Source organism: Pezoporus occidentalis, unplaced genomic scaffold (genome assembly GCF_034315485.1).
Source record: "Pezoporus occidentalis ecotype Australia unplaced genomic scaffold, CSIRO_AGI_Poc_V1 ctg1, whole genome shotgun sequence".
Classification (NCBI taxonomy): domain Eukaryota; kingdom Metazoa; phylum Chordata; class Aves; order Psittaciformes; family Psittacidae; genus Pezoporus; species Pezoporus occidentalis.
Window position 1 is genome coordinate 763,401 of NW_026912778.1, and position 17,792 is coordinate 781,192.

General features: G+C 38.8%; 1 protein-coding gene across 1 annotated transcript in view; it reads right to left on the reverse strand.

Moving 5' to 3' along the window:
* The window catches only part of PDGFC (platelet derived growth factor C), a 129,257-nt gene extending 111,489 nt beyond the window's left edge, over positions 1 to 17,768 (reverse strand). Inside the window, exon 1 of the mRNA XM_062607472.1 lies at positions 17,507 to 17,768. Within this exon, the coding sequence (XP_062463456.1) occupies positions 17,507 to 17,624 (118 nt within the window). The 5' untranslated portion in view covers positions 17,625 to 17,768. The remainder of the gene's footprint in view (positions 1 to 17,506) is intronic.
* Between the last annotated feature and the right edge of the window lie 24 nt (positions 17,769 to 17,792).

The following is a 17,792-nucleotide window of genomic DNA, read 5'->3' on the forward strand; positions in this document are numbered from 1 at the left end:
AGACATCCACACAAACACTATACAGGAGAACAATGTGGCAGACTCAAACACTGGAGCAGCTTCACAATAGCAGGTCAAATCTAAAAATCATAGGCACCAGAAAACTACATGATACTGAATAAAATGATCCAATAATGCATGTAAAGCATCCAAAAGAAGATACTCATCTCTCATGTGATTAAACTTTCTCACCACTAGAAACTGTAGATAGCAAAACTTCTACCAAGTGTCAAAAAGCTATTGGGCCACCAAACCCAAAAATTCTGCCTGCACCTGAAAAACAAAAATCTGACTACTACTAAAGGTGGAAAATAGATTGGATAATCATAATTACGTTCCTTAACAGGTACTGTCAGACACAACACACTGAACTAACTAGACCTTTCATTTGGCCAGGAATGGCTGCTATTACCTTCTAGATATTTCTCAGGGAGTTGCCTTGGCACACAGGTTACATTGCTAGTGCTTTCTTTAATCTGCTGTATTGTAGATCAGACCATTACACTTAACCTTATCTCTTCCTTTTGGCCTCATTACCATTGATGATATTCAAAATGCACATATTATTCCATATTGTTAATTACCTCTCTTTGCCTACCTTTAATAAAATGATTTCATCTCAAATACAAAGCACTTCGAGTACAATCAAGAATATATTTCTTGACTTCTCCTCAGCCTAACATTTAATAAGCTAATTAACCCTAAATTTTACATCTTTAGAAATTTTTATATTTAGAAGGTAATCTGGTAATTCTTGGTAATTTTTCCTGGTCAGCAGGAGTTATGTCTGAGTGAGCTTTGTAATTTCTCTACCCATAACTGTTCTGATTTCCTTCTCTTTCTTAAGATTTCTGCTGTGCTCTCAAACCCCAGTGCCACAATTGCTACAGCTTTCTTCCTACAGTTTCCACAAGTTAAAAATGAAACATAATAAATGGACAGTCACACCTTTCATGTAAATATCCCAAACAGTACTAAAATATATCCAAAGTTGCAAGACTGGGTAAAAGAACAGCAATTACATTCCTACAGATCAAAATGGGGCACAAAACTCAAGAAGCAGTTAATTAGTGACTTCTCTAAGGCATTATTATAAAGCAAGAAAATTTAGTATTTAAGAAAGTATTTATGGGGACCAAGAGCAATTCTCCAATTTGAATTTGGTCACAGGAGTGTGTTATTCCTGCAGCAAGTGATAGATGATCCCAGTCACCATCTCAACCCTCCAGCAAGAGTAAGGGGAGAGTAATTAAAAAAAGGAATAGCAAAAAACCAACTATAAAAGTACCATTATGTCACATTCAGTACCAATACAGATGGAAGGCTACCAGAGTCTCCAAATCCTCTTCATATACCACTTTACATTTCTTTGATAACCTAGTCAAGTAGTGGCTAAACCTAATTTCAAGTAAATTACAAGAACAGAACAGGATTAACAGCTAGACCTTGTACTTTCAATTTCTCGTGCTTTATTGATACCTGAATGATGCCATGATCTTCAGAAATGTAACTGCACTGTTCTACTGACAGACTGTCACTGAGTGAAGTCCCTGGCAATATTTTTGCATCAAGGAAACAATTTAAAAAAAAAAAAATTCATGATCCTGGAAGATTTCTGCAGGTACTTCAAGAAAGTGAACACTGCCTAAAGCCTCATTACACAGCTACAGCATGAAGAGTGATAAAGTAATTGTTGGAGGTGGCATTATCTTCATTAGGTAACTCTCTGCAATTAGATTTAAGATGTTAAACTTTTAAAATGAGGTCTTTAAGTAATTCATTAAGTATTTTTGGGAAAGCTATGGAAAGAAAACAGAAACATACAGAAACAAACAGAAATTAACAACATAAAAATACTTTTCAGTGTAAGAAAGATAATGAGGTATCTGAAGCTATTTAGAGAGTTATTTTCTGGACATAATCTGAGTGTAATATTGCTTATTTGGATGGGTACATGTAAAAAGACATTTGAAGTGAGGGGAAAAAAAGAAAAAAAAAAACAAAACAGGATCATTGAACCAAGTATTCTGGCTCTGGAAGGGAAAGAGCAGCAAGAATTTTACAACAAGGACACCCATCTTAAAACACAAACATAATTGTCAGAGAATGAAAGCAGATTCTTCAAGTTGGATCTTGTTTGCTTAAAAACATTCTTAAATTTTGTGTAATATCATTACTTTTGCCTTGTGTCTGTCATTTCTATTTCAAGACAGTATTTATGGAACTGCAGAAGACACCATCTTAATAACCCTACACTGCAGAGGAAGTACCTATTTACATTACCTAGGTGAAAATCATCAGTACCTTCCATGGAAAAAAATCTCTATTGTTTGTTATAAAAGTTAGTAGTAACATAAACAGCTTGGTCCTTTGAGCAAATAATCCCATTATACCTGTGGTGTGTTCTGTGTAACCAAGTGATTTTGAAGGGAAAGACTGACTTGATTTTGATGGGACTTTGTTTTGGGGCTTTTTGGTTCAGTTTTTCAGAGCTGAACCTACATGCACGATCATTCCCTCTTCTCTGTGACAGAAAGCACATGCTAGCTGAGCACTCAAAGCCTTGTGTTGATCATTTTATTTCTGCAAAAGGTGATTCCTGGGGCTCCAGGACTGTTCAAATGGAGAAATTATCAAAGCTCCTCTTCCTCCTTTTCCCATCCATACATGAAGACATATCTAACCATTACTGACCAAAATCTTTTTGGCAGGTGCAAGCTGATGACCTTTCTACTCAAAAAAATCAATGTGGTAACCACTGTCTGGATCACACCCGTTTCCCCTAGGGCTCAGTTTATTTTAAAAAACCAAAATCCCCATACAAAAAAAACAAACCTCAAAAACAAGGAATTCATTAAGGCTAAAGTCATTGTTTTTCCAACAGCCGCAAAATGGTTCCCCTTGCATTTCTTCTACTTCAATTTCCTACTCCCATCATCTTACCACAGGAATGCATTTGTTTTCCACTACTCCTTTACTCAAACCACCCACTGACTTTTATACTCATTTGGTACATCACAACCAGGAGACAGCTTTCAATCACAAATGAAGTCAGGCTTAAATTGGTCCTTCTTTTGAGAGATCATAATTTAAAACTTTCTATAGATACTCTTGTTCATTTTCAGAAAAAGACACTTAAGATATAATACAGGGAGAGTTGGACGAATTGCCTGCCTACCTATCCAGAAACCCTAGAGTACTGTGCCTATCAGGATACCAATGCAATGGACACTGAACATTCACTTTGACAAATGAGCTACAGTTAACATTTTCTGCAATTAGTTTGACTTACCTCCTCATGAGTGCCTCTGCACCCTACAAACAGCAATTATTTACTTCCATGAGGACTGCCTCCCCATGATTTGTGAACAAAGGCACCCTTAACTGTAAACACAACTCTTGAATCAGGGCATTATGTTCCTCACGGGTTTTTTTAAGTATACCAGAACTACTGATTACCAGTATGACGTATAACACCAAAAAAAAACAAAAAACAAAAAACAAGCCAACAACCTAAAATAGGGCTACACTGAACCTATCTTGGCACCAAGGTGCCATTGCACAGTTTGTTATGTTCTCTCTGTGCTTTGAGGATCAAGTTCCTACTGGCAACATCCAAATGTGCCAGGAAAGAAAGTATATTGAGAATTTTCAGACATATATGATTTTTTCATTGTTTTCTTTTTTTTAGCTACTTTGATCTTGATTTTTAAAAGTATTATCCTTTGCTTTCGTTAAAGTAATGAAAATTATTAGTAAAAGCTTTCTCTTAAAGCCACACTTGCTAGCCACACAAAAGCGATTCAAAAGGCTATGATTGACATTGATTTTAGTGCACAAGGAGAAAACAGAGAAAAATAAAAATTGCTTAAGTTGATAATCCAATACTGACAAAAAGCCTATGAATCTGCTACTTTTATCTGTACTTTGCTACACATATAAATGCTTATATGATACTGAAGAATGTTCTAGAATGAAAAACAGCTGAAAGTATTGGTTTCTCGCTTCACTCCCTGGAGGTGAATTCTGATTAACATGAAGTGCAAGAGATAATGGCAGGGTATTCATGCCTTTCTCTGAAAAAGTAAAACCTCTACTCACATTGGTCATTACAAGATAATAACGTCAATAAAAGGCCAATGACTTACCAATGTCGATTTGTAACAAGGCAGCCTCAGGACATAGTTAACAAAGCATTAGAATCTTGCCTTACCAGAATTTAGCTGAATGACAACCATACCTACTGGTTTAAACCACCAGTGCCACTACACACATCCTGTATTTTGAGGAACAGCACCTCAAAAAAGAGCTCTTAGTCATGCTGTAGGACAAATGAAGCCAGCATATTGTAGTGTTTATGAAAACTAGATGGCAGTCTTCACTGTTTGCTTCATGTCCTGATTAGTACAGTGAAAAGTCTTCCAAACTCCACTTTTCAGTATCTTTATACGACGTAAAAATTAGATTATAACTATCTTAAAATCCCTGTACTTATCAAATAATATATCCATGCAGAACAGAATAAAAAATAAATTAAAAAAATAAACAACAAAAAAATGCAACCATATCTGCTAATCAAAGAAGTGTAACTATGCTGGAGCCCTTTTATTCAGCCCTCTACCACAGAAAGAAAAAAAAGATACACAAAAAAAGACAACTTCTGTGCAGTGCAGCTCACTGCTAACATCTTTTCTTTTTTTCCATAGATAGCTTTCAACACTGATTTCCTTTTCATATTTCTGTCTTTACCTCGCAATGTATACAACTTCTTTATATTAAAATACACCCAACATTGTTCAACTATTCTGTGAACTGTGGAAAAGACCATTTATCTCTTAGCAGAAAGGAAGAAGCATCTTTTTATTTTCTTACAGTTCTTATTATTTTTCTACAGCACAGGTTTCCATATCTGTCCATCAAGATTTTACTGTAAAAGGGGCAGAACTCCTGATATTCTACATACAGCTTGGATTCCTTAGCTGAGGAAAGGCACTGAATGAAAAACTAGAAAAGAAAATAATGCTTGAAACACAAATGTATATGAGCTTTTACCTTTCAAATACTACTTTCCAAAAATAAACTTTATTACACTTGAAACATTATTAATTTCATTTTCTTCAGATAAGAAAGCAATTCACATGCAGCAAGTTATTTTTATAGCTAGACAGGCACAACCACTGTAGCAAACACGAATACAGCTTCTGAACTTAATTTCACATATTACAGACACAATCAGAAGTCTGAAAAAGTAGTCTTGCCAGACATTTCTTTTTTCTAAGTTTTCACTCAATGACAACAGCTTGATTTTGCAAATGTGCATCACACAATTTTTCTCCTTGTAACTATATCCAATCATATCTCAACTTCAGTGGAATTCCTCTGAATTTCACTGTGGAACACACAGTGAAAGTTTTTGCATACCTTAGTGAACAACTCCTCAATATATCTTTGCCTCTTTTATAACTATCCAAAGTACTGTCAGTGAGGAAGTTTAGGGATTAGAGCTAGTAACACATTATATATAAGGAAGTATTCATGCATAAGGGAACAGTAAATACAACAAATTGCTAGTACAGAGAATAGCATGCATTATAGTAAGCAGCAAGTTTAGAATTGCCTTTATGCTAAGGATTTGACTAAAGTAGAAGCAGGAACAATCTATTACCACAAGTACTAAGTACTTTACAAAGGCCTTTAGGGTAGACTTCAAGCTTCAAAGCAATGGATATCCTGAAGAATGATGATAGAAAGGAGAAAATACAACTGAAAAAACAGATACTTGTGACTAAAAACTAACACTGTAGCTACCCCTGAAGTCTTAAACCAGCCAAGGGAATGCAGTAAAGGCAATAATACCAAACAAAAAATACAGGGTGCGGCAACACATCAGTAAAACCAGTCACTTAAAAAAAAAACAAAACAAAACAAAGAAAACAAAACCAAAAACTTATTACAGAGTTGCCTTCTATAATCCGAAAGGGCTGGGGTGACAGGACTCAGAAATCAATAGCTACTCTACTCTATTCTGTATCCACTGGCAACATCTGGGTGCACATGCACATTCCAAAACCAGATGGCATGAACCAGCTGCAGCCACACAGATCAGACATTATCCCTCTGCGGTGCGTATCAGCCACATCCAAGCTGTATGTTGGGCTACAATCCACATGTTCAGCGGTCCCTGTTGCCTGGAATTAAGTGAATGTAAGAACAGCTGACATGTAGAAAAGCATGGAAGAGTCCTTCCTTCCCAAACAGAGGAAAATGAAAGTGAAATGTAAATATTATTTGTCATGTTACCTAGCTTTAGTTGATCTTCATATATACATACAAGATTAGTATTTAAACTATATGCTATTTCATTTATTGAACATCTGGGAACCTGTTTAACATTCTGCTAACCCACTTTTAATTCAGTCAAAACAGTTTTAGCTCCAATATTCCCCATGGCTTGCCCAAGCCAACTCAAAACATTTGTGTGTTTTAAGAAACTACAGAGAACATGTTCTCATCTGTAATGCAAATACTGAACACAGTTACCAAGTACTTCCTGAAAGGGAAAAAACCTGAACAGTCAATCTATCCCAATAATATACCTCAATAAACAGAATCAGAACAAACATACGCTAAATATCCACATACATAAAAGTGTCAGAATAACTCACATACAAGTGCACATAAGTAGAAATTCAAGTAATTAAAGACCATCTACCAAGCAACTGCTGCTAGAAATAAATGCTGTACTGTTAAAATTGCCCATAAGAAAACTAAACCTCCGTTCTATTGTAAAATATTTTAAAGTGTTTCAGATGAATCAGAACCACTAACAAGATTTGGCTTTTTTTTTTTCTTAATAATGTGCAAGGGAAAACAGCTTTATGCAAAGCCACTGAAGCAACCTTGAAACAGTATTCTTAACAATAACGTTGTAGATTCTCGAACTTAATCTCAAAGAGAAGCTACAGATCCTACAAAACTGACACTGTTAGATCTGCTATGGGTATATCATGCACTACTTTCCCTAACGCAAAGAGCTAACCAGGTGCAAATTTTGATAAAATAATTACTTTAAAAGCAGTAACAACACAGAAACATCTCACAACTATTCAATTAGGTATTATCACTTCACAGTACCTTCCCATGCATCTTGATTAATGAGGCCAATCAGAGTTTTGCAAGATTCTTGCTGATAAGGCAAGAAACTGTTCTAAAGCAAGTTTCTTGCTTTAGAAACATGTTTATATCCCTATGTGACAATCACACAAAACCATCTTTTACCCCACAAGCAGTAAGACAATTTTGCAGATCAGGTAGATATTTAAGTAACAGAGTCCTCTTTACTGGTACACTCACTTTACTGAGGTGTGGCACTCTTGAGGTGTTAGGTAAGATTGAAGATGATCTCAATGGTCTCTTCTGAGATGAAAGCTGACGAGCTCAAAAACTCTTCTGCTATCTGGACTCAGCCTAGGACACCCACTTCCCCACTCACATACTACTTCTCGCAGGTACTTAGAACATGTATAAAATAAAGATCCCCAATGAAGAAACCAAAGAGATAGCTGTTCTCAATATCTCATGCCAATCTTTACAAAGAATCTTACAGGAAAAAGTAAAGATTGCCGAAAAGACTCTACTGGCCAAGACCCTTAGCCCTAATACACTGTTCCTCACAAACACTTGAGAAGGAATGGCTACAGGGCTGTATTAACACTAATGGTAACTACTTTGTGAATTCCCATACCAGCAAGTACTGTAAGAAATACAGTGGAGTGCTCAGAAACTTTTAGAGTATTTCAGGTTTTAGACTCTAGTCTGACTAGAGACATGCAGTGCTCCCAGGGGCTGGGTATTTTTGAATGACACAAAGAAAAGGAAGCAGGCCTCACAAGAATCCTTAGCCATATTTCATGAAGTAGCATTTAGGTAAGGTCATATGCAATATTTCATCTCCTCATCTAGAAATCATGTTTGGTTTTGAGACATTACTTCTTGGCTGTCAATTACAAGGCTTTACTTCACTTTCAGGTACATTACAGTTACACCAGCAACAGAAATGTTTGCAGGTATGTATCTCCCTATGCAACAACAGACAACAGTAGTACAACACTGAAGCCTTGAGATCTTAAGATAGACCACTTCCCCAAATTGTATTTTTAACACACAGCTTGCCAATAATATACATAAAAACCTTTTACATTGACACTGTACAATGCAACACTCATTTGAATCACTTTCTGAAGGACTTCTTCAAATACTGTACACATAATATTTCAAATACTATTATTACACATAAATGCTTCCCAAGTAACAGCTATTATTTTCACAGACATGGTATCAAGCATCTAGAAGATGAGTCAACAGCTCATTATTTAGCACTGTACATACAAATAGGTAGCCTCACCCATGTACAGTTCATTACAACTAACTCCAAACTTGCACTGAGGACACTTATTTTCATTCTGAAATGATCTCCGGATTTTAGTGCATGAAGAGTTTTGAAAGGTAGTTGAAATTGCATTGGTAATAGCAAAGCTGAACAACCAGATCTCATGAGAAGAAAAGCACCTCATAGCAGCTAACACCAGTTCCCTTTCCCCAAACTCGAGAAAATTGTCCATACATAAGCTTACATTTACATTGAAGCATATAAATAACCCTGCAGAACGTATTTTAACAGACAGAAGTATTAAGTTATCCTCTTTTCCATTCCACTTTTTCAGTACTCTCTGACAAATGATGAGCCACAAGGGTCTTGTGAGTTGACACACCATAATGTTCAATGCTTCAATTAGAGCTGACATAAGTTTCTCTGACTAGAGCAGTTTAACTTGGATCACAGTTGCTGTGGCTCTGTGCAAACCTATTTATACGAACAGAGCAGAGAGCCAAAACAGTTGCTTTGTAATTAGTTCAGGCATGTTTGAATCCAGAAAGGAAACTCTTTTAGTTTATTTTCCTGGGGAATACTACAAAGTTCCACTATGGCTTTACAGTGTAACCATGTGGATCAAGAAAGGCCCCTCATTCACCTAGAAAAAGATCAAATTATATTACAGAATTGTTCTCCTGTTTCTCAGCTTTACTCTGAATGCACTGAAATGTTTGAAAACACAGTTTCTGAGAATTTGTCATCTGTAGTGTCAAAGGCATTCCTGGCAGAAAAAGAAAGTCTTGTTGAGGGCAAAATTCAGTCGAGATGACTGTAAAACCTAATCCACACCTTTGAATTTGGACTGAATAACCATCACTTAAACATCTTGTAAATGACCCAATTTGTTTACACGGCCCTGTAGCTTTTTATGACTTTTCCATAAAGAAGTTATTACATCCATTGCTTTTATTTTGTTTTAGAGCATTTGAATGAGCCCCAGAACCACAAGCAAGTGAAACAGACTGTCTGCAGATGGAAGTGGCCTCATATAACTCACCACTACCGGTGAAGTAGTCAGAACAACACTTTCAGTTTGGAAATGCCATACCTTCGCACACAGCAAAAGAATTTCCTGTGCCATATGTCTTTTTTCATGTTTAACTATTGTATAAAATGAGTGCTGGTTTCCTGTCAATCTGAGAAGGAACATGGAGCTCCTAGGACTTGTGCTTCTGTTTTGAAGAAGGGTTCATTGCTACCGTGCAATGGCTCATCCAAAGCTCCCCAAATGACAATTTAATAAATGACTCCAGTCTGTCCACAACTGAATGATGTGGAAAAGGCTCCAGCTAACAATTAAAACAAGTGATATTATGCATTATTTCACAAATCAGTACCTCTTCCAGCAAAGTCATTTCCCCCATTTCATATGCTTTTATACAAATCATGCTTAAAAGGTGGCATAGAGACATTAACAGCTATGGATTGACTTGGAAGATGTGCTAAGAGAACCCCCCAGAACCATTTTTCCAGTGTAAGCTACTCTTCAAATATGACACTCCCTGGTATTTTACACATGGACTTCTTCACAGAAAATTACAACTTTGCCTATACGTGCCAAACTGAGTAACAGCTTAAAGATTTAGAATATGAAAACTACGAGAAGGACACCACTCCTTTACCTTTTACTGCCTGAACCTGTTTTGAAGCCCATTTTACCAGTTACTGACCAATTCCCTAATTAACTGCACCATCTAACTGCCATCACAATTCTTACTATGATTTGGAAATAAATTCTGTAAGAAGGTAAGAATATTACAGCAGAAGCATTGCAAAAAGGAATTAAATGTACAGAAAACACAAGCAGCATTATTTACTTTGCCCATGGCATTCTTTGCTTTTTCTGAGACAGACAGACTGAACATGTCAAGAAAAGCCACATAAGGGTGATAAGGGAGTTTTAATCCAGCACTCAAAGTTATCACCAGCTACAGTTGAAAGCTTGGAAGACCTCCCATACTTTCCTTTGGTAAAACTGTAGTGTCACAGGGACCGTAAAGGGATAGTTACCCAACTAGCACCACTGTTCTCCTTGAAAACAAGGTTACTAAGCAAAGATTTTTACCTCCAGCCTCAGTGCTACAAGAAGCGTAACCAGAGAAAAGCCTCAGCCTCCCTGCCACCACCTTCACCTGGCTTTATATTCAGAAGAGAGTATACCTGGCACTTCATGTGAAGAAACCCATGCAACCGTGATCAAACTGAGCTATGCCTGCACACTATTCCAATAGTTATTGATCTGTTTTAACAAACTCGGCGAGAAATTTACGTATTTTGAGCTTTCACGGTGTAGAAGAACAGAGATGCTCTTCGCCCTAAAGAATCTCCTTAAAATGCCTGTTTTTATAATGAGACCTTAAGTAAATTCACCGTGAAGAGCAAGATTAATGAATAATTTATGAGGATTATTTCACAAAAAGGCACACTGCCATGGAAGAAACTGTTACTGGTTACTCCTCTGCAACTCTTCAATTCTCACTACTATAAAAGGATGCCACTACATGATAAATAACCTTTGAACACTTTCTTACGTCATGTGCAAATGCTTTTTCTGCCTGAATCATGTTGGACTGAAGTACATGGGAGGTTAATTCACATTCTCCTTCTCCAGCCCTAAACACCTGCATATGAAAATGGCAATGAGGAAAAAAAAAATAAAAGTAGCAACCAGCACCATGAACAACTTCACTGCAGAGTTAATCTGCAGTGAATTATAGCCTCAAATTAGCCCAGATTGAAAGAGAACAGCCAGGGAAATAGTAAGTCAGCGACTCAAAGAGACTTAACTAAACAGCTGATGAGTTCTTTTAACATGAGTTGCAGCCAGCTCATGATGGTCTAGTCAGAGAAGGTAAAAGCATACTGACAGGGGTTGATGGGTGGCACACACTAGCAGCACTTCAGAGGAATCCACAGTAACAAGAAGCCAAGCAGCCCATAAGCTCAGTGTAAATGTACAGTCATGCCTATGCAAGGCGAACGCCAAAGTCCAAATTGTGGACACACTTAACAAAGATGTAGCATTTGGAACAGAACTAATTAAGCTCAGAAGAAAGTAAGTCCCTGCTAACCCTAATGCAGAAGGCCTGCACGAGACCAGGGAATTAAGGGGCTCTCTCCTTTAGCTTACAATAAGTTTTTTAATAGTTCCTATACTCTGTCCATGAGGGTTTGGAGTCCTGCCTCGTCTCATCCAGTCAACTTCTGTAGAAACTGATTAAGTTATGAAAATGGCTAGAAATGCTTTGTCAAAATGGGTATCTTCACATAAAACTGGTTTGTATGGTATAGGATGATGAAATTAAGCCCAAATAATCAAATGTAACACTCAGGATATGTTTATAAAATCTCAGCAGAAGCCTGTCAAGAAATGAAGATCAGAAGACAGATGAACCCCAAGGCTAGGATGTCTATGGATGGAGTCATAAATAAATTTTCCTGGCATTGCCACCTTAAAATAACATCCTACAATTTAATGACGTCTCTAGAAAAATTTGTATTTTAGCTTCACAATAGCACATTATGCATTTTCACTCACCTACTTAAATAAAAGCATTTCACATTCAAACACAAGCTGAAAAAGTTTTCCCTACAAGGGAATAACAGGGTTGAGTAAGTTTTAAGGTACAATTAGTTTCTCAGATATTCCAAAACAACAAAGCACTCATAGATACCTAAGTGCTACTAAAACAACTGCATTTCTGCATGTTAGCTCTATTCATTTTCTGTTGTGTAACTTTTGCTAAGTCCCACAGGTTTCAGCTAAAAGGCTACTTATGTATGGCCAATATCTAAGACACTTGTACACCAGGAAGGGTATTTTCCATGGCACGCACTTTGTGACTAAAAAGCAAAGTCATGGTTCTCTGGTAAAGCCAAGAACTATCTATAAAGCAACTGAAGAGGCTCGTTTCCAGCTATGGGAAGTGGACTTGCACAGTGTCCTCCTTCTAGTAATCAGGAACTGCCAGACACAGGAAAAACCAAAAGCAGCAACTACCCAACAGCAACACCCCCCCTTCCCGCCCCAAACCACTCTGCTATAATGAGCAGCCACTGCTATAGGATGCAAACCAGTCCTTTGCTATTACATGGTGACTATGTAATAATTAAATTCAAAGGCTGGGATAAAGTTTTAAGATCTAAAAGACATTATGCTTATGTGAAGACAAAGTTCAACATAAGCCCTTTGGCAGTATAGCTGTCAGTGTTTAAAAGGTACGCCCTGTGTTTCTTCTCCATTATAAAACTCTGTATCTGACTGAAAGACAAACTAAAAACCCCCAGACAACATGACATAAAGCTTTAAAGTCTGTTAAGGCAAAAATAAGATTTTACATGTTTCTCCCTTAAATTCTGCTCAAGATACTTAACAAAGATACAGGAAGGATGGGAAGGATGGAATGACTACATACTTGGGACAAGTAGCAAATGGTCTGTGCTTTTAAATCCCTTACTTTTGTCTACCAGAAGAAACTGAGGGAAGCAGCAGGACTAAGGAAAAGTCCCAAGCAGCACTCTGCTGAACGACAGCACACAATATGCCAGAAGTCAACTACAAAAGCAGAAAAAATAAATCTAAAGCTATCTTCCACTGCTATTTATTGCAGTGTTGAAGAGCTTCTCTAACTTGCCACAAGCTTTTGCTTAAAGTCGAAAGAGGATGTGGTGTAATTCTTCACTTTCCAGGAAAAGGGCCTTAAAACATTTCAAAACAAGCCTTGGACTAAACAGAAATAGATTAAACTTGAGAAAAATTGCACTGCTATCAAGTTTCCCTTTAGATGACACGCGCTCATATTTTATACTTCCTCATCTTCTCAAAATGAAGAAAATTGCTGCTGCCCAGCAGCAGTCAACAGACTGTAGTGGCACTCATCAATTCAAGAAGAGTCAGCGGAGGTGGCGTATATTCCCACTGCTTTAAAGTACGCTGGTTTATAAGAGATAATTTTGCAGTCAAATGACTGCACTCGAGCAAAAGCATCAACATGCCCATCTGCAAGAATTCAATGCATGGCATCACTTGGACATCCACAGCTTCTTTCAGATGTTCAGCCTGAGTCAAATGACCTTAATCAGAAATTCTACTGTCCCCATCCCTGAATAATCTGGAAGCTCCCTCTGGAGATACATGAACCTGGAAATCCTCTTGGCGGCTGTGAGGAGGTGCTGAGGCCACACACATGCCAACATGATGAGAGAAGCTTCCTCTGGCACTTCAGCTACTCACTTCAGTTCCAGCTGTAGTCACCAACTTTTCCCAAGGATGGCCTGAGATACACAAGTAACTTAAAAGAAAGATCTGTCAAAAGCTACACCATCACCAGTACATTACCTGTGCTGCAGGATTAACAGAAATCAAGTAAATGCTTTGATTTTCTAAAATTTACTTCAGCAACTCTATTTACTGCTGCTCATTTACTCTTGAAACTGCCTGCAGGAAAGTTAATCTCTCTCAACTGCTTGGTCCTGGTGAGTTGCTAACTGACCTCAGTTTCTTGGCTTTCTGAAGCCATGCACTGCTCCATTTAAATGCACATGCCACATAAGCTATACACATCATTGCACCCAAAAATGGGGGGGGTATTTTCTGTAAAGATATCATCTTTTTCACAGAAATCAGAACAGCTGACAGCTCAGCAAAATTACTTTAAAAATTTATCACATCCTGTCCTAAGACAGCCAAGGAAACAGGACTTAGATTCTCTTACCATTTCATGCTGTAATCAAATCTAAATTAAACTAATACTATCAAATAAGCAGGCATGCTCAGACCCCCAGAGTTAAGTCATTAGAATTGTCATTCACAATACTCCATTGACCAACAGCTCCCTCAGAGATTTCCCAAACTACAGAAACAAGATGAAGATATAAAACCAGCAGTTGAAAGTAGATTCAAAACCAGCCAGAACTATAATAGAAGAAACAAGTAAATCATACAAGTAATCAAATTCAATATGCAAGAGATACAGTTTTCTCCTCAAAAGATAACGAGTGATGAATTTTTCTTGACTCTACTTCAGTACGGAAAAACGGTAATAAGTACATCAGACAGCCATAAGAGAACTGATAAAGCCACCTAAGTATGAAAAACCCTTCAAAGCATAATCTGCTTTTCAACATGACAAAGAATAGTGGATATTAAATCTACTCAGATAAATGGGAGCCATCACTACATACACCATTTACTGCTACTTCAGCTTCCATAAACTGTTGCACAAACTTCTTTGATCCTCTAGATGAGTATTTACTCAGTTGAACAAAATAAAAACATTAATATGAATTTATCAAAGAAATCACATAAAACCCCTTACTGTCAAGCAGAGTTACAAATACAACCTGTTCTTAAAGAAAATCTGAATGTAACTGAGGGCCAGTAAATACAAGGAGGTAGTTTTAAGCGGTTTCAAATGGAGCTACTCTGGCCCCACAACAACCATCACACTGAATTCCTAGAAGGTGGCAGCAAAATACTGTGTTCTAAGAATACCTAACTTACAGTTACAAAGAAATATTTACACTAGGAAATTTCCACCTAAAATGACACTCCACATACACCAGAAACAAGAGAACTCCTTATGGCTACATCTAGAAAATAAATTGAGTCAAACTCATAATTTTGAAGTTAATAATCACTTAGCTAATAAATAAACATCATTTATGGAAAAAAAAAAATCCCTAAGCACATGCTTACCCTTTGTAACACAAGCAATCCTATCGATTTAATAACTGCTCATAGACATTTTCAGTATCACCTTGAAGCAATAGCTACAGCACCCACGTGTGCAGCTGAGTAACACTGTAATCCATTCTACTGCAAAAAATTTTGGCCATTTAGCAGTTTTACAAATAGAGGTCAGATTTTTTATTTGTAGAATGCATGAGTGAAAAATCTCCCTCTCTCCTGACCAAAGATTATTTGGCATGTGAACAGCAATAGCTCATTCTCATACTCTAGAGAATTTTAACCTGCCTCTAGCTAAAAGCTATACAATCTTTAGATTGCAGCAGAGTGTAAAAATCACCCTAATTAAATCAAGTAAGAACTGGTTTGACCAGTGTTACTGATCCCCCAAATAATTAAAATCATTTAAGAAAAGTCAAGGGTTGGTACTTAGTTATACCTAAACTTGTGCTAATTTTTAAAGTAAGTTTTGCAATTGAACAACTAGAAAGCAAACTTCATGTAAGCTATAAGAACCTCCTGGAGTGTTGTAAGTGTAAAGTACCATGGAACACAGTTTCAGGGCATGTTAAAAAAATATAATTCTCCCAGCTTTGCATTTGTTCTAAGATGTAGTGACTGTCTTGGAGCATGCCAAATTGCACTACAAACCAGTTGAAGCCTGACCTAAGACAGCTGCATTTCTGATATATGTGAATAGAATCTAGTCTGTGTTGTCACGTATACTTACTTACTTACATCAGTTTTGCTTCTATGCCATACGATCTACCTTTCACACTGTTGTGCTTCCCATTGTTGGACCCTGGAGGCCCTTCAGGGCCCAGCTGCCTTATGCTGTAACAGACCCTGTAACAAATCTCCTAGGGCAGATTGACAGCATAGCAGGTTTCTTTCCAGTTCTGATGAAGTTAAACCACAGCAATGGTGATCCTCCGTGTGTCAACTGGCTTCATATGCACTCCATGCAAATTTAACAGAAGGCACCATAACAGCATGAGACTTCAGTATATTAGTGCCAAGTCTATTTTGTTTCAAACTGGTGCCCTAAAGCCTGTAACTGCCAGGTAAGCAGGGAAGGGGTAGAAAGTGAGTGATTTCTCACACAGAGCAGATAATTTCCTGTACTGTGCACAAAGTCTGATTGGTTTCCTGTCAGAATAGCTGGGTCTCTGAGCCTTTTGATCACTTTCCTCTGGGCCTTCACAGTTGCTCTGATTAGAGATTGATCCCCATGCTGCTCTTTGATCAGCAACTCTGGCAATCCGCAGGTGCCATATATCATCACATTAGCAGGCCACAGCAGTATTAATCTCCCCCTGCTAAATTTGCTAGTGCACTGTATATTCTACCTATTCAAAGCACTGGCAGTGGTCTCAAACTTTGCTTTCTATTAAAAGATATGACGTATATCTGGGGAGTCCCAAGTTCAAAGTTGAGAGAATTGAATTAGCCTCGAAACTGTGTTTCTGCTTTATTTCATTACGGTTCAGAGAGTTTTGAGAGCTCCCAGCTCACCCTTTTGTGTTGGTTTGTGCCCAGGGAGAAAGCTTGCTCTAGCTGACATGCAAAGTACTCAATTTTTCAAACCACCCCTCCCCATACATTAAGCACCAGGGTTTCCATGAATGCATGCTAACGGCCTTAATTTTAGATATTCTACACTAAGTGTGGTTTCATGCAGTATATAACGTTTCAGTTTGTAAAATATTCTTTAAAATTACTTCATAATAGCAGATCAAGAGGAAAGGCGCTTAAAAATCTGAATAATGTAAATCATATGGAGTTCAGAGGCTAAGCAAATTACACACCCCGAAGCTGCCCTTGCTGTATGAAAGGAGTCTTTCTCCAGCTCCGCGCAGCCCCGGCCCAAGGGAACTTGCATTTGAGAGTTTTCTAAACATTTCAGGTACACTTGAAAGTTGAAAGTAATTCTCATTTCCTATGCAGGATTAGCTCGTTTCCAGCCCGCACAAAATACCACTCATTCAAGCACAGACACCCCCCCCCCCCCCACCAGCTAAGCATTTAGGGCACAAAGGTGCGCGGGTTCTTGCTTTGGGGGGAGAAGCGACGGTGGGGGGTCATTTTGCACCTCCGATGGCAGAGGAGAGAGGCTCCGAGCTCCCTGCCGACCGCGAACCGCTGCCCTTTTACCCACAGCACACCCCTGACGGCGGCGGCCGATCCCCCAGCTGCCGAGCCCCAGTCGCTCTGCCCGGCTCCTCGGCTCCCCCTCCCGCGGCCGCGCTCTCTCCGCGGCGCCGGGCAGCCCCGCTAACCAGAGAGCTCATCGCTGCTCCGCTCCGCGCCGGCCGGGCGCCTGCCCCCGCCCTGCCCCGGGCTACCCGCCGGCAGCGGCAGCGGCGGGAGCTGCTACTCCTTACCATTCTGCTCCTTGGCGCCGGAGAAGCCGAACTTGCTGCTGAGGTCGGACTCCGCGGCGGCCCCCTGCCTCCGGCCGGCCAGGGCAGATGTCAGCAGGAGCAGCCCGAGGAGGAGCATTGGGCCGACGGGGCGAGGGGCTCCGGCACTGCAGGCACTGGTGGCGCGGCACCGAGGCCCGGGCGTCTCTCAGCAGCGCCCGGCGCGGGCTGCGCCGCTGGGGAGAAGGCAGCACTGAGCCTGCTCTGGCAGCAGAGAATTGCAGGGTAGTTTCCACATAATCCCATC